The sequence below is a fragment of the Capra hircus genome, chromosome 22, assembly GCF_001704415.2.
Source record: "Capra hircus breed San Clemente chromosome 22, ASM170441v1, whole genome shotgun sequence".
NCBI lineage: Eukaryota > Metazoa > Chordata > Mammalia > Artiodactyla > Bovidae > Capra > Capra hircus.
In genome coordinates, this window is record NC_030829.1 from 59,007,480 (window position 1) to 59,032,568 (window position 25,089).

The following is a 25,089-nucleotide window of genomic DNA, read 5'->3' on the forward strand; positions in this document are numbered from 1 at the left end:
ACAGGGATGGAGTGGAAGGAATGCGTGCCGCTTAGGTGGGGTCCTGGAAAGTCTGTGTGCCTTGCCGGAAAACTTCACTGCGTTAGTACTGTGAGCTTTGGGGGGCTCTTTTCCAGGCTGATGGCCACTTTCAACCATCTCAGCAGAAGCCAGCAATACAGATGGGTTATCCAGGAGAGATGTACAGAGAAACCTCGTCAGATGGAGTGAATTCCGATGACACGCAGGAGACCCCCAAGGTTGAACATTTCACACCAGCAGAACCACTGCCAGCTTGGATGGCAAGGGACAGGGTACAAAAGATAGCTGTTAACCCCCGAAGATTCTAGGGGCAGGAAACAGGCTGATCCAAGAGTGCAGCCGTGAACAGGTGCTGCCCTCCATGGAGAGGAACCGATTGCTCCTGGGGAGGCAGCTCAAGCCCGAGGAGGTGCTCAGGCCCTAACACCACACACCACTTGCCCTGCTGGATTCTGTAACTGGTTGAAACCAGTGAGGCCTTTTCCTTCCAGTCTCCCGTCCTGAAGGGCAGTGTCCTGTGTCTTTTCACTGGGGCTTATGCCTCCCACTCATCTTGGGGAGCAAGTCACAAAGCTACCGACAGGAGTGACGCCCCAGGCTGAATCATACCCACATCTCACCCATACCTGATTTAGGACAGAGACTGACACCTCTGTAGCTGACCAAACCTAAGAGCAGACTTTTAACTTTGATGGGATGACGCTTTTGGTCGTGTTAGGATGAGATGGTGACAAGGTCCATCCGAGGCAGAAGCATACCCTCCCTTCATGTACTGTCCTGGTCCGAGCCCAAGACCTGGAAGTTAATACAGACCCTTGTAATCTGAATGGATCTCGGAGCACTGTGTTCTTAGTGGGAAATAAAGATAGGACAGTATGAGACTAAAATGACACAGCTCTCCTGAGAGAGGATTGCATCTCAGGCAGTCGTAGGTTTTAATCGACTTTGGGCTTCTTTGTCCCAACCTAGAGGTAACCAGCAGAATATACCAGAAACTCCCATGCTCACGAGGGGTGCTATTCTGTTAGGTCTAATAGAATTAACACCCAAGAAAAGAGTAGACGTGAGTTCTGGTAGAATCCTTGGGAAGGGGAGATTGGAGCATCCCGAAACTTTTTTAAAAATCTGTTACTAATAAGACTTTAATCCATTATACTTGCAGTGTTTCTGCTTCGAAATTGCATTTACAATCAAAAGTTTAGGATGAGAACTAATTTTGAATCAAGGTCTAAATGCCCAAGAAGAGCTGATTTTCAAAATGCGCTCAGGGTTAGACAAGAGCACGTTGACTGAAGTGTGAAGCAGTGGGCAGCGCCACTCAATGGGGCAGAGCCGGGCTGCTGCTGACCCCAGAGGGGCGGGGCCCATCAGTGTCCTGCAGCACCACCTCCTCCATCTGCCAGCTGACCAGCTCCACCCACACAACCCGCTGCCCCCCGCAGTCTGCAGTTAGCGGCCAGACACGAGCATTTTGATACCTGGCTCACCCCGGCCCATTTCAGGGTTGCCAGACATTGAGAGGTGTTCCCCTCAGCAGCATGCGGTGTAGTGGCACTGTAGGAAGTTTGAAAACAAGAGGCACCACTGATTATTCCACCTTCACCAACGATGTGTCTGGTCGCCCAATCACCATCACAGCGATTCTGCAGGACAGCTTTTCTTCACTTTACAGATGAGCTCAGAGCGACTGGCTGAGCTTCAAGTACGAGCCGACAACTGACCCCGAGCAGAGACTTCAGTGTGGTCTGCTGCCTACATGCTGCCACACAGCTTCAAGCGCAAGCAAGGCTCTGCTGCTAAAACCAGGAGAGTTTTGGAGATCCGGGTACAGAGGTACTGAGACAGCCCTGGGGGGAGTTGAGAACTGACTTAGCCAGGTGTTAGAAGTCGCACACGCAACTCTCACGGCCGGTGACTGCCACCTCTGGTCTCTGCTCTATCTGTCCAGGTTCCTGTTGCCAAATATTTCACCCAGAATATTAGCGAATAAGCAAAAGGCCTCAGCTTGGACAAGAGTCACCTCATCTGCATTTAAACAGACCACATCATTTGCAGTTTCACTTACCCAAATTGAAAATACCACCTGGAGGCGCGAAAAGGCAGGCGCATCCCAGGCTTCCCTGGTGGCTCGGCTGTAGAGTCCACCTCCCAATCGAGTTCGAGTCCTGATCTGGGAAGATCCCTCACGCCTCGGAGCGACTAAGCCCGTGCGGCCCAACTACTGAGCCTGTGCACTAGAGCCCGGGAGCCAAAGCTCCTGAAGCTCACGCCCCCTAGAGCCGGTGCTTCCAAACAGAAGCCCCTGCAATGAGCAGCCCACACCCCACAGCTATGGAGTAGGCCTCCGCTTCACCCAAGCAGAGAAGGCCCAGCACAGCACCCCCAAAAAGAAATGCCCATCCCTCTAATACATCAGCTGGAAATCTTCTCTAGACCTTGACACTCATCTGGCTCTAATCAATCCTTGGGTGGAAGGCTCCCTAAAGCTCCAGTGATCAAACAAAGCGGCCTCAGACGTGGGAGTGCTGCAAAAGCCGGGCCTCATGCACACACCCGTGTGGCCTGACCAGGAAGTATAGATGTAGTCCCCATCTCCCAGACTGTGAGCGCGCTCTCTGGTGCCTCAGATGGTAAAGAATCTGCCTGCAACGCAGGAGACCTGGGCTCATCTTGCTCGAGCAAATGTCGTGACAGGGCACGAGAGGGCAAGCAGACTGCAGCTGCGGAGCTGCGGACGGTGGAGGGCTCAGGCGGAGAGCAGCGCAGGGCGCCCTGCTCATGCGGGACGCCAACCTCGGTGAACTGCGGAAGGCCTGCCACAACGTCGCTGGAGTTACTACCTCTGCGACCAGATTCTCTTTGCCCAACAGGGGTCACGCAGCAGTGTTCTCCAGTGGAGACCAGAGTGGTCAGGCTCCAGGCCAGGGTTCGTGGTTCATACCGCAAAGTACCTTCCATGGAAAACGCGGCAATGAACACAAAAGCACCCCGACCGGCTGAAGGGCGTGCGCTTTGCTCACTGCAGCTGCCTCGGTCACCTCAGGCCCGCCTAGGAAGGTGTTTCCACAAGCACAAGAGCAGAAACCCAAGTGTGAAAACACGAAGTCTGTGATGTTGAAGACACCACTGTGACCCTCATTACCATCACATACAGCCTGCTTGGGAGACAGAACTGACACCTCAGCTGGCTACCAAAACCTTTACCGAGATCACAAGCAGTGAAGTTCATTGCCAGTGGAGGTGGAAATGAACAGATGGGAAGCTGTTACGTTCAATGTAATTTCTTTCAATTCTAAGGCAAGTAACAAGGATAATTAAATGTACATGAACCTTTGTAATTCAGAGCACAAGCTCTGGACTGAGTTGTTCTCAAATTATAACCACACCACTGGGGCCATGACCTTGTCTCCTTATCCCGGGAGTCACCCAGGATCTTACAAAATACCGCTCAGTACCCTCCCTGAGAAAGTCATGCCCAATGCTAGCCTCTTTAATTCTAACAGAGATGTTCTTTAACACCTACTCTATTAAACTGTCATTAGAAATGTTTTAAACGGTTGCAGCAGTTACTTGAGTCCAATGAATACAACGTGCTCAAAATCTTTTGGACAACTAGAATTCTACCAGGTTTTAAAAATGACAGTTAAGTTTAACAAGGACTGTCACGACCAGTACTAATAAATAATGAAGGGAAACAGATCCCAAAACAGGGAACAGAGAACAGATGGTACGAGTATATGCTGCTGACTTCAGACAGCCCCGAATTCAAGATCTTGCCTCTGTCACTTAAGAGTAGACGACGTCTCGTCGGAAGCCAGGTGCCTCACCTACTGACCGTGTTACTGCCTTAAAGTCAAGGACAGCCTGTTCCACGAATAATTTAACATATAAAATAGTCAAAATAACTCAAACACAACAGCTACCAACATCCCAGACAAAATCTTTCAAGGCACTGTCTTCCCTACAATTGCAACAAATCTGACTATTTCTATCTAAAAAAATCAACTCTTCCTAAGTGGATGATACTCATTATTTACCAGAATCAAAACCCTCAAGGGCACTGTATCACTTAGTACAACTTGGTTTTGTGGAACCAGGGAGCGACGTGGTCATTTCTCCCAACTGTACACAAAGAACAGGAAATGCTAAAATCATCAGGTAAATGAATGATAGATTGCTGACTTTTCAAGGGAAATGCTTGTCATTTCAATGGAAGAGGTCAAGTTCTCTGTCAGCAGTAAAGCTGATGAAATGCAACATCACTGTTTCGTAACTTGTGCTAGAAAACTGAAATCATCATGATCTCTAACATGCTTAACATCTGAGATACAGCACTTGCTTCATGAAAATATCAAAGGGACTTCGCTGTCTGTGCCGGGTTAAAGACCCAAAGCTTCCAGGCCGGAGACACTCGGGAAGTCAGATCCCAGAGGTGCGACTGAGCCAAAAAGAAACAATGTAACCCAACCACACAAGCAAAACAAAACTGAAAGCTTGACACTCTAGGGAAATGAACCGGCGCTGGGGTTTCACCACGTTGCTGCTCTGGCGAGCACAGCGCTGTGCGACCCACCCACACACACTGACCAGATGACACGCGGCGTGCAGCACACGCAAGGCGAGGAAACCACCCGGCAGGATGAAGAGGCCAATGGGCCACCTTGGGAAGCTCGGGGCAGCAGCCACGGGGAGGGCCGGGGGCATTCAGCAGCTGTAGGAGAGGAAGGGTACTTGAGGTTCCAGGCAGCTGCACATTCTTCAACTTAAGCTTCTAGGAACTCATCTATAAAGTGAGTTCATTAAATGACTTCTAAGGTGCATGTCAACTCTAGATCACACCCTAGGAGAAAACACAAGGAATCCAACATTCCAGACCCCTGTGAAGTCCAGGAAAATTTGAAATGGTGAAACCGTCATGGTGGGACTTCTGATGGTCCAGCGCTTAAGCCTTCGCCTTCCAGTTCAGGGGCGCAGGTTCATCCCTGGCCCAGGAGCCAAGATCCCACACACCTTGCGGCCAAAAAATCACAAATCAACTTCAATACAGTAACAAATTCAATGAAGACTTTAACGAGAGTCCACATTAAAAAAAATAAACTTTAACGAAAGCCATCCATCCATGGTGTTAGAACTGTTCAGAACCAACGTGGAACGAAAGGCTGTCATTATAATGGACGAGAAGACAGAAACTATGTCCTCGCAGAGCTGATGGAGTGTCTGAAGCCTGTGCTCCCTCCAACAGCTACGTTTCCTTACGGAAGGCCAGGCTGAGTTAGCACAAAAAGAAAACCCAGACGGCCAGCTTCTGGGCCTCCGCTCCCCTTTAATGCGGCATTCTGCACCATATACGTTAATGAAAAGTTGAAACAAAAAGAACTTTAGTCAGACTCCCCTTCCTCCTCCAGCTTTATTGGATAGCTTAAAATTACATTTCTATTTTCTAGGACTTCAGTTGCTTTTTCCATCTGACTTTTAAAAACTGATTACAGCAAATGAAACACAGTTGTCTAAGTGATATAGTATACAAAAATAACATCTTGATTTCTGTGAAAATGCATTTCTCTGCAATTCCTGAATAGCTCCAAATTATGCTAACTCTGAGCATAGATGTTTACTCTGGGTTTTAGATTTAGTCTTTGAAAACGTGTTCTACACCACTGCCATCACCATCTGTTTACCCAGCATCAACGCTGTGGTGAGGCTGTCCCTGCTCAGGCTTCTATCCCGCGTGTTCTCGCACGGCCATTAACACGCGTGTTTGTCTTTTTGTTTGTTTACTCCCACTCAGCTGCATGTTCTATGTAGGGCCTGATACAGATGTTACTCGATGTTATTTAATAGCTACTGAGGTCAGACAATCCAAGGCAGTCATTATGCTAAAATTAAAGTTATTTATGGAAGCTCACAGACACTTCCAGGATCGGTTTTACCTCCTACATGGGAACATATTCGAGAAACCCAGAACGGGCTTCCTGGTCTGACTCAACTCTTCCCATTCATCAATCCCTATTCACCAGTGGCGCGGAAAGGGGGTTCTTTAACAAAGCATTATACATTAACACCTCTACCAAACTAAACATAAACTTTTTTTTTTTGTAGTTAAATGCAGAAAGTCGATTTTTTTTCCACCCCTTTCCTCCTTTTACACGGCAAGTAAAGCTCACTGGCCTGGGAGTAGCCTCTGTCTGCCAACCTTTGGCCAGTGAAGAGGATTCAGAGAAAATAATACAACCATCAATCAGAAAAGGAGGGGCGACAAAGGAGAGCGATTAAGCTGTGGCCTCGATCGTGCACTCCCGCGCAAGGTGCCCTGACTCGCCACAGCGGTAACAGTTGACTTCACTCGTCTTGCTGCAGTTGATGGCTACGTGACCAGTTTCGCCACACCTAAGAGGGGAAATTGAAACAGCTGTCACAAAAGCGCTCAGAAACAGGCACAATGTACCGAAGGATTAGCTACTGCACGACAAAACGCAACGATGAGTGGAGCATGCATCTGTGCTCTTCAGTGAGTCTCATTAACCCCTAAACTAAGACCGAGGAGGAGGGACCCGACCGCTAAGCCACTCAGCTGAGCGGTCCACAGCAGATCACCCACTACCACCAAACACGGACCACACAGATCCCCCACCGCCACCACCAAACACGGGCCAACATGGTCTGTCTTCACACAAGTGAGCCCCTACGATCCCACAAGTATGTACATGTCAAAACTTGTCAAAGTGCATGCTTTAACATGTACATATATCATCGTGTCACACTCACAAGCAGAGACTCCTGATTTCATGAAAAAGATCTGTGTATGAATTACACAAACCAGAACATACGCTTTGTACTTTTCTACGAAGTCTCTGAAGGTGCCAAACCATCACCCCTCACACTCTTTCACGCACACAAACCCCTCGTGTGGTCAGGGCCAGGTCGGGGCCGCAGCGCCCTGGGTCCTCCCACCGGCGGCAGCCCAGGCTCCCGCAGCCCCCAGCAGCTCACCTGTAGCACTTGACCTTGGTGCAGTCCTTCTGGATGTGCCCGAACTCGCCGCAGGAGTAGCACTTCTGCTCGTCGGCATGGTCGCAGTCGCGAGCCAGGTGGCCGGGCTTGCCGCAGTTGTAGCAGCACTGCTCCCGCTCCCGCTTGGGCTCCTTGCAGTCCTTGGCGATGTGGCCGCCTCGGCCGCAGTTATAGCAGGCTTCGGCAGCAGGGAAAGGTCAGGCAGACTGTGGCACCTCACGGGTGCCGCCAGGCTCCGCGCCGCTCCCCGGGGGACCCTCCTCCACACGCCCCTCACTCACCATCCTCCTGAAGGTCGCAGTCCTTGGCAAGGTGGCCAGACTCGCCACAGCGGTAGCAGATGTCTGGGAGAGACGAGGCGACAAACTGGAAGCCTGTTTGGGACGGAGACAAAGCGCGCGTGGCCCATTAGCCCAGTCTTGACGCCCACGAATACGGAGGCACTTCAGAATTTTTTATTCGACAAAAATACCTCTATCCGAGGTAAAACCACCTCTGCCACGGCTTCTCATCCCACGACCGCGGCCTCCACCAGTGGGGCACTCCCGGGCCCAGTGGCCAGACCGTCCGCACTTGAAGCACTCATTGCTGCTCATGGCTGCAGTCAGATCTTCAAAACATTAAAAACGACAACATGAAGCCACTCACCACTGCTTCCAGCTTTTATTCCCTGTTTAGTGTATTTCTGGATAATTATTCTTCAGTAACAAAAGCCAACCAATATACTGTTTAGAAAAACACTCAGATAACCATATACTTAGGCATCATGATTATGAAATATATTAAAAAATGAATCAAAAACACTTCGCATAGTCGTTCCAATTATGCATAAGTGTTAACCCGGTTACTAAGGGGACTTTCAGGGTTAGTGTAAATGAATATCCATCATTAGCGATGAAACTCGATGGTGGGCACTGAAAGCCACGCGCTGGTTATAAGCCTGGAGCAGCCCGCGGGTCTGCAGCATTGCTGCAGCACAGAGGCAAACCCCCCGTGCACCAGAGCAGCCAGCACGGCGCCTAATGACGCCGCAGCCCTGCCTGCCGACTGAGCTCTGGAGGGCAGGCGCGCCAGAAGAGGCGCAGTCTTAAAGCAGTAGAAAAGCAACAAAGAGAAACGCCAAAGTCAAGTCCCGGTAGCACTGGGGCCATCTCCCCCTCTCTAGTTTCTCCCATTTCCAAATTTGCTTCTGTAATTTTACATCTAAAACAAGGTTACTTGTAATTTCACAGTAGACTCCTTTATTGGGTATTGTTTCAAAATAAAAGCGAAACTCCAAAGCAAATCCATTTTGTGCTTCTTACGTAACAATCTAAAAATAAGCGGGGGCTATTCCTAGCAAAGAATGGGAAAGAACAGAGAGGAACGCTGCAGGACAGACTCCCAGTAAACGGGCCTTTAAAAAGCTCGCTGAAAACACTGTGGCCTTTACATTTCCCCACTTCCCTGTATCTAAACATGTTTTGCCCTGAATTCCAGTGTCAAAGAATGGTGCACAAAGTTTTTTAACTCAATGGAGCAAAACCTAGTGACTCAAATTATGCTCGAGTTTAGTTTCAAAAGTCTCCGCTGTCAGATATCCAAAAGAACTCATACCTGTCCCATGCGCCTGAAACCAGAGCCGGGACAAATCTTCAGAGGACACTGCCATCTCGCACACTCGCCCTGCACACTTACCCTAACAGCAGGGGACAGCGCGCCCGAGCAGGGCGCCCATTCCCCACGCTGTCCCAAGGCACGTTTCCACTCAGAAGAAACCAGTCCGTGACGATTAAAAAGGCATTTGGCAAAATTACATCTGCTTTCCTATATGGGTGCTGGCATTTTAAGTCAAGTGGAGGGCTGGTTTCCAGAGAAAACACTGAGATTAAAAAGTGAACAGCACATAAAACAATCACAGGAAAAGTGCTTATGGCTCTTGGGCCTCCCCTCAATCCCACCTCCATCCTGCGTCTTCTCTGGTTTACTGAGGACCAATCCGAGTACAGGTGGGCTGCACAGGTCGCCCAGTGGCAGCGAGCCGGCCTGCCGATGCAGCAGACGAAGGAGACCCGGGTTCACGTCCCGGGCTGGGAAGATCCCCGGAGCAGGAAACAGCAACCCGCTCCAGCATTCTTGCCTCAAAGTCCCATGGACAGAGGAGCCTGGTGGGCTCCTCTCCACAGGGCCAAAAGCCAGACAGTACTGAGCAGGCACGCGGATCCGAACACTGTAGCTCCTGGTCCCAAGGAGTCCTTTCCTTTCACAAGGCAATCCGGGCAAGCGGACAGGCTCCAAGCACTTTATACTTTTTTACTTTAATGAGATATTATCTTTTAGAAAAACGACGACCCAATATTCAACACGCAGAAAGCTAAAGCGAATGGTAGTTCGGGCAATCTCACTCTTACACTGCTGCTTTAAGAAGGCCTCTTGCTGGCTTCGTAACGGTAAAGGGTAAGAGAGGTGCATCACACGGAATCATCAGCTGTCTATTAACAGTGCGCATTGTGACATTTTAGGGTTACTTTCAGCCTACAAATAATAGTTAAAAAAATTTAGCTTCCTACCAAGTGATTAGCCCATGTGCGGATTCTTCCTCTTTGGCCAAGCCAATCTGAGTGAGCTGTTCTGCATTTTTACTGAGAGAGCTCTTAGATAATTAACAGTAATCCAACTGACTCCTGCTGTTTTAAGGGGATGCTACCTATCCTAGGACACAGGTCGCTATCCTAGTACGCATCTTACATACGAGCACATTGAGTTACAAGGTCTTCAGAGAGTCCATGCCGTTCCTCAGGAAAACTAGAGGCCGCGAGGGAAGACGGAGCTGCGAATTCATCCTGGCTCCACGATGCCCTCTGCTCTTGGCTGGGAGTCTGGCGGCACTGTCTGCCTCCGCCTCTCGCACCTGTCACAACGTTTTCCAACCTTCAAGGGCCAACTCAAATAAATGCCAGCTCTATAAAAGAACCTGACCACATCACCAGCCTGGAACTTTCCTTTTTCCTACCAAGACTCAGGGCACTTGGCCTGCTCTACCATTCTGCTTTTTACCATCCTCCTGAGGGCACAGACCAAGGTATTCGCCTCTGACTAATACCCCATACAATCACCCTTTCAGTCGCGGTTCTGTAACTCAGGATTTTAACTGCTGAGGTTTTTTTTTTGGGGGGGGGGGCGAGGGCCAATAGTCATTTGCTGAATGAAATAAACTTGTGTTTCTTGTACAGACCCAATCCAATCCAGTAATTACTGACCAAAAAAAAAAAAAAAAAAAAAAAAAACACCTAAATTTTTGCCATCAGATGAGCTGCTGCACTGTTCACTTAAAAGAATGACGCTGGAAAGTCCCTGGTGGTCCAGCAGCTAGGACTCAGCACTTCACTGCCAGGGCCCAGGCTCGGGCCCAGGTTCGCTCCCCGGTCGCAGTACGGCCAAACAACAGAGTACCGATGAATTTCACATTCTCACTAAGGCCTGACTGCAATCCAGATTCAGTATGCATTTCAGATTATCTGTTACAATCCCCACACGTAACGGAGAAATTTTCACCCCAGGTCACTGAAGTCAGTAGCCAAACCAGGACCTCTGCTTGCCACCCACACTCTTATTACTCCAAGAATTCAATGAGACCCAGTAATCTATGGCATGCTGCAGAGCACATATATACTAATTTAAAAAGCAAATGCTGTATTTTCACTGTCACTTGGCAGTAAGAGAGCATATTTTTCTTCTCGCTGCTAAAAATCACTGCTGCTATCCACCCCCATGTATTCTCACAATGCAAACAGATTTGGGAACCACAGGGTTAACCACTTAACTGCTTGCTGCGTTACCTCAGGACACCTGACGCCCCTCCTGTCTTGATCTGGAGCCAGAACTGTTTCCAGGTGCCTTGTGCTTAGCACACGCTCAACTAAACTCCTAAGGGCTGATGATTGCGGCTCGCAGCTCCTCGCTCCTTTCCACTCTTCCCCTGCTGAGGTTTAAGTGCAGACAGGCAGCACTCACTCTAAGCAGTTCCCCGGCAGCCTGCTGGTCAGGATTCCGGACTTTCACTGCCAGGGCCCCGGTTCTTTCTCTGCTCGGGGATTCAGCCCACAAGCCTCACAACACGGCCAATCTACTCAGCAGGCTTAGAGTGGGCCTAACTCCGCTTACACTCCAGTTTCCCAGCCTATAACGCCCCTTCTTGAGAAGCAAAAGGGTCAGTTCCAAATGAGCTCCCATTTCCAACCCCAGGAAGCAGTATGTTTCCCTTCCGCCACAGCGAACTGAATTTTTATGGCACAAGTCACATGTAAGATGTGGCAGGGCCCAGGGCATGCCTGGCGCAGTCAAAATGCGACCTGAGAAGGGCCACGTGAGCTCAACTGGGAGGCCCAACTATTCTGATTCTGCACTCATCTAGGCTGTGAGTGCTTAAGTCCTGGAACTAGTTACACAAACTTGTCTTCACTGAGGCAAATTTACCGCATTTTTGATACTAACAACAAAGCCAGGAAACTGCTTTGATTAAACCTTCACAGCACCTGGTCAACACGAGCAACGCGCTCCAATGAGTAGGAGCCAGCAACAGTCTACAAACACATCTAACATAAGAGCAGCCAAGGGCGTCAGTGGCTGAGGAGCACCGGTGAGACCGCTCGCCTCACACGGCCCTGCTTCCTATCAGCGCTATCGCCACTCATCGTCCCCAAGCCCAGAGGGGCCCTCTGCCCTCAGAACGCACTCGCCCATCACTGCGCTCCACTAAGCCAGTTCCCAGTACCAACGTGGTACCAAGACGCCTCAGCTTGGAGTAAAAACAAACTAAAGGAAGCAAGTGGCATCGCGGGCTTCCTGCACTCTGCCCAGGACGCAGGACAGAGACCGCCCCCAGGAGCAGCTCTGGCTGCTTCTCCTGCATTTCCCGCGTGCGCGGGTTACTTACACCCACCTCTGCTTATCCAGAGAGGTTTCAGTTAGCAGTTAAATGCCTACTACTCATTATCTATAATCCCTGCAACTTTGCAAGTTACGTATCCTTGTTCCCCTTTCACTGATAAGGAAACTGAGGATCTGAGACCAAGTAACTTTCCCAAGGCCAGACAACTAGAAAGTCAGGATTTGTGAGTCAGGATTTCAACTGTGAGCTCAGGTCCTCTGCAGAGGTTTAGGATTAAGTGACAAGGCTCATGAAAATGCTATCAGAAAAGTATACCAAATTGGATAAGTCAAAATAAAATAGAACTGATATGTTTTTAAAAACCCATGCCCATGAAAGAATTTAAAGTTATCTTAGATTTTAACCTTCCTCAAGGCAGAATTTAGGAGTGGCAAAGACTGGCAACCTGACCTCCCTAGTTAACACCCTCATCTGTAATTAACAAGCCACTCCAAGTGAACACCATATTGCATTTCCAGTCCCCTTTAATAGAGCCCACCCCCTCCAATGTGAATGCTGGTGGCTACAATCTTTACTGAATTAGCCCAGCGTCTTTTTAACATGAAAATGGTGTGCACTTTGCTGGCGTCTCTCAAGACCAGGCCCTGACTGCAGTAGCACCTGACGCGGCCAGCACAGGAGCTCTATTAAACCTGCCAGTACAGAAAGGGTGCTCCCCACAGAGCAGGCCAGGCGGCCTTGGCACCACGCTTTCGCTCTCCACTTACTGTCAGAGGCTAGGAAAAGGAAAGAAGCCAACAATTTTTTAAAAAAGAAACACTCATTCCTGCAGGCACGGGAGGAGGGAAGCAGTCTCTCTCTCATGGTCAAGCATTTAGACAAGAGACCAATCCCCTCAAATAGTTAAAACTGTGGTCCTCTTGTCTTTAAGCTTTCCATGTAGATGCCACATACTTTTAAAGATTTCAAGAAAAGTAAAAAGAACCCTCATTTATAGTGCCTTAAAAAGATATTCTGCCTGTTCCAGATGTTCAAATATAAGTGTAATAAATGCCCCTTAAACTGCACATTTAAAATACCTAGTTTGTTATCAACAGGAAAAGGACTGTGGACCTTTGGTTGCTAAGAAAAATGTAACCCAAGTTCTCTGTGACATATAACTATATAAATATATACCTTGTTTTTTTCTAATTGTTGCCAAGAGTTACAACTTGGAAAAAACTAAGTTCTTTATTCAGCCCTTTGGAATATAATAAATTATCCCTTTTATATTTCAGTACATAGAGCTCCTCCTAAACAAGAATCAGGCTCAACAAACTAAAACAGCATCAAACTATGAACGTGGCACTTCGTAGGTATTTGATTAAGCCATGACCACAGTAATTTTAAAGTATTTGAAAGTAGTTGCGTTGCAGAGAGGAAAAAAGTCTTAGAGGTAGAACAACCTCTTATTCATCTCTTTAAGACCGTCAAGACCTTACATTCAACTAATAGAGGTTGAGCAAAAGAATAAAAAGTTGTTAAATTAATTTAAATTAAGGTTAATTCACTGAGGCAGAAATTAACTAGTTATGTTTCTCTCCAAAAAAGTGAGTCAAACAACAAGAAAAAGGGGGAAAAAAATCTTTTCTTAAAAACTTGTCTTTTGGGGGTACAAGATAAGGATGAAATTCAATCCTTCTAAAAAGAAAAAAGGAAGGGGGGAAAAAAAGGCACGCTAATCCCGACTCTTGGCTTATTTACCTTATACTTTTCGTGGGTCCTTCTGAACAATGCCTGAAACATACTATCTGAAGTCACAGATGAAAACCAAGCAACGTTTTCTTTTCCTAGGACCCCCAGGACCAGATGCAGTCACTTCCTTTGGAAGTGTCCTGTGGCTGAGGCCATGTGGTTAACATGTGGCAATAAGCACAAGCCTTATCCATAATAAAATCAACACCCGAACCCAAATGTGGGCCATTATGCCTTTACTAAAATAGGTTTTCACGTCTGGAAAAACCAAATGGAGATTGGTTAACTCATCTTCTCGCCTCGTTTTTAAACTGCATTCATCTACCCGGGAGATGATGCAAAGGTTACTGCTGCTGCCATGATTTTGGAAGTTTGGCCGATTCATGTGTTTTGCCGATAATGGGGTTTTTTCTAGAGGCCTCTCGAACTTAAAAGTCGTGCTGATTCAAGGAAAACGAGCCTTATCTGCCCTTTCCCGAAGTGCAACCTAAGACCAGTAACTTAGCACGTCCATGACGATAAAAATCCAAGAATCCTGAAGCTGCCGTGGAGCACCGAGACCGAGGCCCGAAGCCGCACGGGCTTTCCGGCGGGGTGTCTCCCGCCCTGAGCGGACAGCTTCTCCGAGGCCCCTCCTGGGCCCGAAGAGCCCTTTGGCACGTGGCCCGCCAGGCCCGGCCCCGGCCCCCCGCCGCCCCGCGCCCTCCCCACACGGCCCCCTCCCCGCACCTTCCCGCCAAGCCACCCCCGCCCCGCGGCCCGGAGCCCCCGCCTCAGTCCCAAGGACGCGCGGCCTCGTACGCCGCCGGGCGGCGGGCCCGGCGCGGCCGGGTCCCGGAGGCCCCAGCGAGGCGGCCCCGCGTCCCGGGCGGCGGGCAGAGCGCGGGGCACCCGGCCGTGCGGCGCAGGCCCGGGCCCGGGAGGCGGCGGCCTGCTTCCCGCCTGACGCAGCAGCGGAGCAGGCCGGAGCGCGGCCGCCATCGCCGCCGCCCGGGCCCGGCCCTCCGCCCGCGGCCTCCCCCCGCGCCGCGGTCCCCGGCCCGCTCGCGGCCTCACCTTCCGCGTCGCAGGGGCCCGCAGCGGCCGAGACTCAGGCGCAGACCGGGAGGGCAGCTCGCGAAGCGGCGGCTGTTTATTTTCAGGGACCCTGCCTGCGCCACACGCGGGTCTGCACACGGCCCCGCACACGCCGCTGCGCACGGCTCGCCGCCGCCTCGCCCACGCGGCCAATCAGCGCGCGCGGCTCGGCCGTCCAATCAGGGCCGCCCGCGAGGCGGGCCGCCGCGCCCGACGCGGCGCTGGGGGCGGGGCTCCCCCCGGCGTGCGCGGCCCTTCCCGCCGGGCCTTGCGCGCGGCCTTCCCGCCTCGAGGCCGGGCCCTTGTCGGGCCGCTCGGAGTTCCGGCTCGACGACCCTCCTGGCGGCGGTGGCGGTGGCGGCCAGGGGCTCCGGGAGCGGCTTCCTGTGCTCGTGGGGTCCGAAGGCCTCCTCCCGGGGTCGGGCTCAGCGCCGCCGGAGCCGGGCGCTGCCGGGGCCACTCGGCTGGGGGGAACCGGGCTGCCGGTCCCGCCTCACAGCCCCTCCCGGATAAACGGCCCGCCCCGGGGGAGCGGGCGCGGGGGAGGCACCGCCGCCCCAACAGCCCTCGTCACCCGGGGAGCACGTGACGCGTGACGGCCCCCGCGGCCCGGGGTGCCACCGTCCCTGCAGGCCTTCGGGGGTTCTCCAAGAGACAGTGAACGTAGCGCAGACACGCTGTCACGGGGAAATCAAGTGAAACTGTTCGATGTAAAGTGAGCAGTTACAGACCTTGGTGTCTCATTTTGGAAAGGCTTTCATTAAAAACATGAGGAGAAAAATGGACGAGTTCCAGTCTCTTGAAGCCCTAAAATGACCGCAGTCTCACACTAAACTCGGTGCGCTCTGGAGGTCTGCCTGCGGCCCGGCCCGGGTTGGCCGTTACAGCCCGGGGGTGTACTTTCCATTCTTTTAATGACTGTCTTACTCTTGGAAAGTGAGTGCTTGTGTCTATTAAGATGTGAAAACTGGGGTGACCAGTCCTTGTTTGCAAGATAGTTCGTTCCATCCGCAGGTGACTGTAGACTTGTATTCATTTGCTCCCAGTTGCACCTCACTGAATCCTAGTACCACGGCTGTGTGGCTTCTTCCAGCACGTGGTGAGGAGGTAGCGCAGCAGTGTGGTTAAGAGCTCGGGTGCTGAGAGGCTTAAACCTGGTTCAAATCGATCACTGCAAAGCACTTAGCAGAGCTGGGAGCAATTATTGGAGTGGATGGACTATTTTAAGGACCCATGATTTTAGCTTGTGTTAATCAAGACAATTTAAAATATTTTAAAAGTCACTGAAAATGTCCAATTTCTAATAACGGTTGAACTGCCCGGCACTTTCTGCACCGAGTTACCCATAATGCAATGGTACTTTGTGCTTCAGTTCAGTTCAGTCGCTCAGCCATGTCCGACTCTTTGCAACCCCGTGAATCGCAGCTCGCCAGGCCTCCCTGTCCATCACCAACTCCCGGAGTTCACTCAGACTCACGTCCATCGAGTCCGAGATGCCATCCAGCCTTCTCATCCTCTGTGGTCCCCTTCTCCTCCTGCCCCCAATCCCTCCTAGCATCAGAGTCAACTCTTTGCATGAGGTGGCAAAAGTACTGGAGTTTCAGCTTCAGCATCATTCCCTCCAAAGAAATTCCAGGGCTGATCTCCTTGCAGTCCAAGGGACTCTCAAGAGTCTTCTCCAACACCACAGTTCAAAAGCATCAATTCTTCGGCGCTAAGCTTTCTTCACAGTCCAACTCTCACATCCATACACGACCACTGGAAAAACCGTAGCCTTGACTAGACGGACCTTTGTTGGCAAAGTAATGTCCCTGCTTTTGAATATGCTATCTAGGTTGGTCATAACTTTTCTTCCAAGGAGTAAGCGTCTTTTAATTTCATGGCTGCAGTCACCATCTGCAGGGATTTTGGAGCCCCCAAAAATAAAGCATCTTGTGCTTACATAGTTCTATCACCAAGAAGCTTCCACAGCTTCAGTTTCCCCTCCCTAATTGATTACTCTTTATAATATCTTGAGGTAAGTTGTAGTGTGGTAACCAGAGACACTTACCTAGTGATTTCCTAAGGCCTACCAGTGAGTCAGTGTAACACAGGAGGCTTTGTAGGAAGTCCAGCCTGAAAGCCTCCATGCCACACTAGGAGATGAGTTAAAATTGTCACAGGAACCAGAAATTAGTATTTTCTGACTCGATTTTGGTTCACCATTCCAATCAATGTGCTGCATAAAATATTCATTACACAAGGACTGAATGTTCCTAATATTTTTTTTCAAAGGTGGGTGTGAAATAAAGACACTGGACACAGTGTTCTTCTCCATGTTTTAGGAGACTTAAGGAGGGGAGACATCATGTGTCCTCTGTTCTTCAGCTCTGGGAGGAGCAGCTAATGGCTCTTTTCTACTTGGCATCCAGCTTTCTGTAATGATGATTTTTAATAGAACCAGTCTGGTCATAAGTCATTCTGACTGTGGCCGAGAAGGTCTGGGATGAAGTGACTATTGTTGCATGGATATGCCCTTGGGTATACCTGTTCATTAGTGATGTTTGAAAACAAAGGAAAGAAAAGGCTACCCCACTTAAAAGATAAACTGCCACCTGTATTTGAAGAGTTTTCTGTATTTCCCTCCCCTGGAAATCTGCTTTATCCCTTCCTGCCCTCCCATGTCCAGTCTTCCCCAAGGTATTGTACTCATCTCTGCAGGGGTTACACAGGTGAGATGAGACAGACCGTGCCCTTGAATATCTTGCAGGATGACAAGGGCCAAAAGAAAGTATTAAGTGTCCTCAGAGAGGACCAGCTAAGATGCTGTGATTCAGCATGATTCAGGATTCCTTCAAAGGAATGCCAGTCGAGCCGCAATAACTGCCAACTCCTCATTTCCGCTTAAAATGCCGAACTGTTCCTAGCACAAGCCCTAGATCCCGTGGCTAAATGGAGATGATACTGTGTCTGTCCTTCTAAACCCTTCTATGTCTTGTTTTCCCTGCCAACAGGGAAATAACTTTACTTGAAGTCTGCAGCTAAGGTTGAGGAGCATGAATCGTTTCCACTTCTCATGTCAGCTTTTGATCCTGAAATAGGAGTTAGTTATATAGTACTAATCATACCTAGTAGTTAACATAGAGAGTGCTTAGAACATGTGTGGATGTTTGCTAAGTCACTTCACTCATGTCCAGACTCTTTGCCACCCTGTGGACTGTGGCCCACCAGGCTCCTCTGTCCGTGGAATTCTCCAGGCAAGAATACTGCAGTGGGGTTGCCATGGCCTCCTCAAGGGGATCTTCCCGACCCAGGGATCAAACCCATGTCTCCGATGTCTCCTTGCACTGGTACCAGGTAACTTATCACTCGTGCCACTTGAGAAGCCCCTGTTATAACAACAGTGCCTGGCATACAGTAACTCCTTGTAAAGTATTATCAGTCATTATTGTTATTATTGTTGTTATCATTATAGAATACTGACTCGATGCCAGGCATCGTTTATAACCTCTTTGTAATTTTTCACAAAACCCCCTTGAGAGAAGTACTTTTATTATCCCTATGGGAAAATTAGTCCAGAGAATATAATCTGAGCAAGGTCACAGAGCAAATAAATAACTGGGCTGCCTTCAAACACAGGCAGCCGGAGTACTTCACACAAAGCTTCTGGCCTCCGTAGTTATTGAGACCCAATCCTACAATTTCCCATAGACTTCTTAAAGTGACAGAGTAGGGGAGGGCAGGTGATGGCAAGGAAAATACGAAATACTAACAGTTTAGTGAGCTTCCCACTGGCTGGCTTCCTCCTCTGTGACCTTAACAATGACACGGTCTCTCCTTCTGCAAACTAACTGGTGAAAGAAAAACTTTATTTGCAAATGAGTTTTAAAAGTTTCAAAATAAAACCTCCATTTTTTTTTTTTTGTTTTTTCCTTCCTAAAAGAAAAGTAGATGTAGGTACTTAGAAAAAGTAATTTCACGTCAATAAAGGACAGAGACGGTCAGGACCTAACAGGAGCAGAAGGGGAGAGGTGGCGAGGATACACAGAACTGCACATAAGAGATCTCCATGACCCAGATAACCTCAATGGTGAGGTCACTCACCTAGAGCCAGACATCTCAGAGTGTGAAGTCAAGTGGGCCTTAGGAAGCATCACAACAAACAAAGCTAGTGGAGGTGTTCCAGCTGAGCTATTTCAAATCCTAAAAGATAATGCTGTTAAAGCGCTGCACTCAATATGTGAGCAAATGTGGAAAACTCAGCCATGGCCACAGAGAAAAATATCAATAACCTCAGATACGCAGATGACACCACCCTTATGGCAGAAAGGGAAGAAGAGCTGAAGAGCCTCTTGATGAAAGTGAAAGAAGAGAGTGAAAAAGCTGGTTTAAAACTCAACATTTAAAAAACAAAGATCATGGCATCCGGTCCCATCACTTCATGGCAAATAGATAGGGAAACAGTGGAAACAGTGTCAGACTTTATTTTAGGGGGCTCCAAAATCACTGCAGATGGTGACTTCAGCCATGATATCAAAAGCTGCTTGCTCCTTGGAAGAAAAGCTATGTCCAACCTAGACAGCATATTAAAAAGCAGAAACGTTACTTTGTCAACAAAGGTCCGTCTAGTCAAAGCTATGGTTTCCCAGTAGTCATTATGGATGTGAGAGCTGGACTATAAAGAAAGCTGAGCATCTAAGAATTGATGCTTTAGAACTGTGGTGTTGGAGAAGACTCTGGAAAGCCCCTTAGACTGCAAGAAGATCAAACCAGTCAGTCCTAAAGGAAATCAGTCCTGAATATTCATTGGAAGGACTGATGCTGAAGCTGAAAGTCCATTACTTTGGCCTCCTAATGTGAAGAACTGACTCATTAGAAAAGACCCTGATGCTGGGCAAGATTGAAAGCAGGAGGAGAAGGGGATGACAGAGGATGAGATGGTTGGATGGCATCACCAACTGGATGGACATGAGTTTGAGCGAACTCTGGGAGTTGGTGATGGACAGGGAGGCCTGGCATGCTGCGGTCCACAGAGTCACAGAGAGTCGGACATGACTGAGCGACTGAACTGAATTTCGTATCAAGCATCTACATTATTTAGTTAAACTTTGAAATAGGGAGTGAATAGCAAGATATTGGTGTGTTTAAATTGCTTCCAAAGAGTATTTTACAGGATGTCTTCAGTTGTGTTTTGAGAGAGTGTTATACAGTTTAACACTGGATCATGTAGTTCTCATAATCTATAAAAACAATGCAAGTGATTTTTAAAGGTTAAATTTTAAAAGAACTACTATATAATTTGGAGAAGGAAATGACAACCCATTCCAGTCTTCTTGCCTGGGAAATCCCATGGATGGAGGAGCCTGGTGGGCTACAGTCCATGAGGTCTTAAAGTGTCACAGATGACTGAAGTGACTTAGCACACACACACACACACACACTAAATAATTGGCTAAATCAGGATAAAAAATCTAAAAGGACATTTAGCCTAATCCTAGAGTATTTAGTCTAGTCTTCTCATTTTAAATTTAAATTGAGAGGAGACCAATGGAGTTGCACAGAGTTCCTGCAAGTATATTAATGATTTTCAGTCATAAAAAAATAAAATAATGCCATTTCAGCCACATGGATGAATCCAGAGACTATCGTATCAGTGAAGTCAGTCAGAAAGAGAAAGACAAATACCATATAGTATCGCTTATATGTAGAATCTAAACTATGACCCAAGTGAACTTATGCACAAAGCAGACAGGCTCACAGACACACAGAACAGACCTGTGGCTGCCAAGGGGCAGGGGCTGAGGGAGGCACGGACTGGGAGGTCGGGACGGCACAGGCAGAGAGGCCGACGGCAAGGTCCTCCCGGGACCCTGCACTGCAGGCGGGCTCTCTGCTGCTGGAACCACTGGGGAGGCTCACACACAGCGCAGAGCAGCATCGCCAGCACCCTGCGAAAGGCCAGGACGGAAAAGAACACGGGAGAGGATGCATGGGCGACGGAATCACTGCGCTGTACAGCCTTGTAAATCAACTACACTTCCAAAACCTACATTTTTAATGTGAAAACATTGATTAAAAAAATCCTTTTTGTGGTCATACCCACACCACATAGGATTTTAGCTCCCAGACCAGGAATCAACCCCAGGCCTGTTGCTTTGGAAGCATGGAGACGTAACTACTGGACCACCAGTTCAGTTCAGTTCAGTCGCTCAGTCGTGTCCGACTCTTTTCGACCCCGTGAATCGCAGCACGCCAGGCCTCCCTGTCCATCACCAACTTCCGGAGTTCACTCAGACTCATGTCCATCGAGTCAGTGATGCCATCCAGCCATCTCATCCTCGGTCGTCCCCTTCTCCTCCTGCCCCCAATCCCTCCCAGCATCAGAGTCTTTTCCAATGAGTCAACTCCTCGCATGAGGTGGCCAAAGTATTGAAGTTTCAGCTTCAGCATCAGTCCTTCCAATGAACACCCAGGACTGATCTCCTTCAGAATGGACTGGTTGGATCTCCTTGCAGTCCAAGGGACTCTCAAGAGTCTTCTCCAACACCACAGTTCAAAAGCATCAATTCTTTGGCATATCTGAGGTTATTGATATTTCTCCCTGCAATCTTGATTCCAGCTTGTGCTTCATCCAAACCAGCATTTCGCATGATGTGCTCTGCCTATAAGTTAAATAAGCAGGGTGACAATATACAGCCTTGATGTACTCCTTTCCCAGTTTGGAACCAGTCCTTTGTGCCATGTCCGGTTCTAACTGTTGCTTCTAAACCTGCATACAGATTTCTCAGGAGACAGGTAAGGTGGTCTGGTGTTCCCATCTCTTTAAGAACTTTCCGCAGTTTGTTGTGATCCACACAGTCAAAGGCTTTGGCGTAATCAATGAAACAGAAGTAGATGTTTTTCTGGAGCTCTCTTGCTTTTTCTATGATCCAGCGGATGTTGGCATTTTGATCTCTGGTTCCTCTGCCTTTTCTAAATCCAGCTTGAACATCTGGAAGTTTTTGGTTCACGTACTGTTGACGCCTGGGTTGGAGAATTTTGAGCATTACTTTGCTATCATGTGAAATGAGTGCAATTATGTGGTAGTTTGAACATGCTTTGGCATTGCCTTTCTTTGGGATTGGAATGAAAACTGACCTTTTCCAGTCCTGCAGCCACTGCTGAGTTTTCCAGAATTGATGGCATATTGAGTGCAGCACTTTAACAGCATCATCTTTTAGGATTTTAAATAGCTCAGCTGGAATTCTATCACGTCCACTAACTTTGTTTGTAATGATGTTCCTAAGGCCCACTTGACTTCGTATTCCAGGATGTCTGGCTCTAGGTGAGTGATCACACCCGTTGTGGTTATCTGGGTCATGAAGATCTTTTTTGTATAATTCTTCTGTGTATTCTTGCGATTTCTTCTGCTTCTGTTAGGTCCATACCATTTCTGTCCTTTATTGAGCCCATCTTTGCATGAAACCTTCCCTTGGTATCTCTAATTTTCTTGAAGAGATCTCTAGTCTTTCCCATTCTATTGTTTTCCTCTATTTCTTTGCATTGATCACTTAGGAAGATCTTCTCTCTCCTTGCTGTTCTTTGGAACTCTGCATTCAAATGGAGTCTGCATTCAGATGGGTGTATCTTTCCTTTTCTCTTTTGCCTTTCACTTCCCTTCTTTTCTCAGCTATTTGTAAGGCCTCCTCAGGCCCATTCTGCCTTTCTGCATTCCTTCTTCTGGGGGATGGTCTTGCTCATCGCCTCCTGCACAGTGCTATGAACCTCCGTCCACAGATCTTCAGACACTCTTATCTATGAGATATAATCCCTTGAATCTATTTGTCACTTTCACTATACAATCGTAAGGATTTGATTTAGGTCATACCTGAACGACCTAGTGGTTTTCCCTACTTTCTTCAAGTCTGAATTTTCCAACAATGAGTTCATGATCTGAGCCACAGTCAGCTCTATGCTGACTGTATATAGCTTCTCCATCTTTGACTGCAAAGAATATAATCAATCTGATTTCTATATTGACCATCTGGTGACGTCCATGTATAGGGTCATCTCCTGTGTTGTTGGAAGAGGGTGTCTGCTATGACCAGTGTGTTCTCTTGGCAAAGCTGTTAGGCTTTGCCCTGCTTTATTTGGCACCCGAAGGCCGACCTTGCCCATTACTCCAGATATCTCGACTGCTCTTTCGCATTCCAATTCCCTATGATGAGAAGGACATCTTTCTTTCTTTCTTTTTTTGGTGTTAGTTCTAGAAGGTCTCGTATGTTTTCACAGAACTATTCAACTTCAGCTTCTTTGGCATTAACTGTTGGGGCACAGATGTGGATTTCTGCGATATGAATCGTATGCTTGGAAGAGAAGAGATCATTCTGTTGTTTTTGCCGTGCCATCCTTCAGGGGAATCTTCCCAACCCAGGGATCAAATGCAGCTCTCCCACATTGGGGGCCGATTCTTTACCATCTAAGCCACCAGGGAAGCCTGAGTCACCAGGGATTCATCCATGTCCATTTCCCTAATGGAGGGTACGTATGCTATTCCCACTCTTTTATACAATGTTGTAAAAACCACCGCGTGTACAGGTCTCCCGGGGCACATGAGGGACGGCTTCTGTAGGGCATATAGACCCAGGGAGAGGTGTTGACAGTGAACAGGCTGTATTTACACTTCGCAGGTTGCCTGCCATGACTCTCAAAGTGAACACACCAAACGATACTCCCAGTCACAGAGGATATGGGTGCTGCGTTTCTCGATCATTGCCGAGACTCTATATTGTGGATGGTTTGATTTTTGCCAATCTGATGGGTGAAACCTAAGGTCTCTCGTTCGCTTTCATTGAGATCACTGTAGATTCGCATGTGGCTGAAAGAAATAATACAGACAGATCAGATGTACTCTTTCCCCGATTTCTCCTAATGGTAACATCTTGCAAAAGTACGATACAGTATCGCAACCAGATACTGAAGCCACAAAATCCACTGATTCTGTTCAGCTTTCCTCAGTTTTCCTGTGTGTGTTGTATACGCGTGTCTCACGTGCAGGTCTGTGTACCCGTCTCTGCCATCAAGAGCTGAAGGGCTGCAACGCTGAGTTCAAGCGGAACTCGAAGACACAAATCAGACTGTGATGCCTATCCCCTAGGAGGAACTAGGGCTGTCTGATTCCGCAACTAGTGTTTCTTGACTGCCTTCTCTTTGTTGCTGCTTCCTCTCACTTCCCTGAAGATGCTCAATCGCTGGGGCCTGTTCACAGGCAGTTACCGTGGTCAGGCCTCGATCACAACGCGGCTTCAGCCAAAAATGGCTTCCTTTATGTCAGCCAAGCCAGGTCTGCTTCCCTTTCTCCAGGGACCCTCCGACTCTTCTGCTTACACAATCTCTGACCATCACAAATAAAGCTGCTGCGAAGATTTGTGAAAAGGTCTTTGTGTGCACGTCATTTCCACCCAGGCTGCTGCCCTCTTCATATGATGTTTCCCGATCTCAGTGAGGCTGAACACCCTCCATGTGTTTGCAGGCTATTCAAGTTTCCTCCTGTGAGAATGGCTGAGTCCGCTCATTTTTGCTATTTTCTTGGGGCCCTTCTCTGATAGACTTGAAAGAATTCTATTTTCTGTATGCCAGTCCTTTGTCAGTCACACCAGGTCATCTTTGTGGACAGTTCGGTGATCACTGTTTCTCAACGTGATGTGAAGACTGGGAATTGAGAAAGAGCCTCTGAAGCATGGATTTGGATGCTGGTGAAAGGACAGATGGGTTTGGTTCAGGCTGCCTGCACTGAATTTGGGGAGATGGCTACACACGCCCCCCCTCCATGCTCTGTAGCATCTCCTTTGCCTCCATTATATGCCAAGAATATACTTTAACGGCAGCGAGCATCACAGCCTCTGCCTGCTGCAGGGCAAACGCCAGGCATCTTCACGTTTTGGTCTCATTCAGAGGAGGCATTTGGACGCACGTTGCGTCACAAAACCCTGCTTTTCAGCGTCTCGACCTGCCCTGGAAAAGTGCTGACTTCATGATGTACTTCCTTCCGCATGCTGCTATTCTCCCCAGCGCCGCAGCCAGCTTAGAGTCCTGACTCACCCTCCAGCCAGCCACCGAGAATGCTGATGACGCTGGCACGGTCAGTGCTCTCCAAGTGACTCTGATGGGGGAAACAGCTTCTGGACAAGCCCAGGCCAGTGCACTCTCAGGTGCCAGGGGGCCCTTTTCTAACCGTCTCATCCCTCAGCCTCTTGCTCTTCCTGCCTTGGCAGGGGCGGAGGCCGTGCCCCTGCAGTCCTGGCTGTGAAGCTGTGCACTAGACAGCTGGCACAGCCTGCACTCTCCTTCCGAGCTCAGCGAGCAGTCTCCCGTCTGCACTGGAGTCCTGGCTGGGGCGCAGTACCCCCAGCGCAGTG

The 25,089-nt window shown here is 48.8% G+C and overlaps 1 protein-coding gene across 4 annotated transcripts in view; it reads right to left on the reverse strand.

Moving 5' to 3' along the window:
* Positions 5,399 to 25,089, reverse strand: part of CNBP (CCHC-type zinc finger nucleic acid binding protein) — a 58,139-nt gene continuing 38,448 nt past the window's right edge. Inside the window, exons 1-5 of one of the 4 annotated variants that reach the window (XM_018066901.1) lie at positions 14,693 to 14,879; positions 7,526 to 7,642; positions 7,314 to 7,406; positions 7,012 to 7,210; positions 5,399 to 6,408 (exon numbers count right to left, since the gene is read on the reverse strand). In XM_018066901.1, coding sequence (XP_017922390.1) covers positions 6,291 to 6,408; positions 7,012 to 7,210; positions 7,314 to 7,406; positions 7,526 to 7,628 — 513 coding nt within the window. In that variant the 5' untranslated portion in view covers positions 7,629 to 7,642; positions 14,693 to 14,879 and the 3' untranslated portion in view covers positions 5,399 to 6,290. Of the gene's footprint in view, positions 6,409 to 7,011; positions 7,211 to 7,313; positions 7,407 to 7,504; positions 7,643 to 9,763; positions 10,107 to 14,692; positions 14,880 to 25,089 lie in introns of those variants that run through there. The other 3 variants (XM_018066898.1, XM_018066900.1, XM_018066899.1) reach the window with 3 other exon arrangements.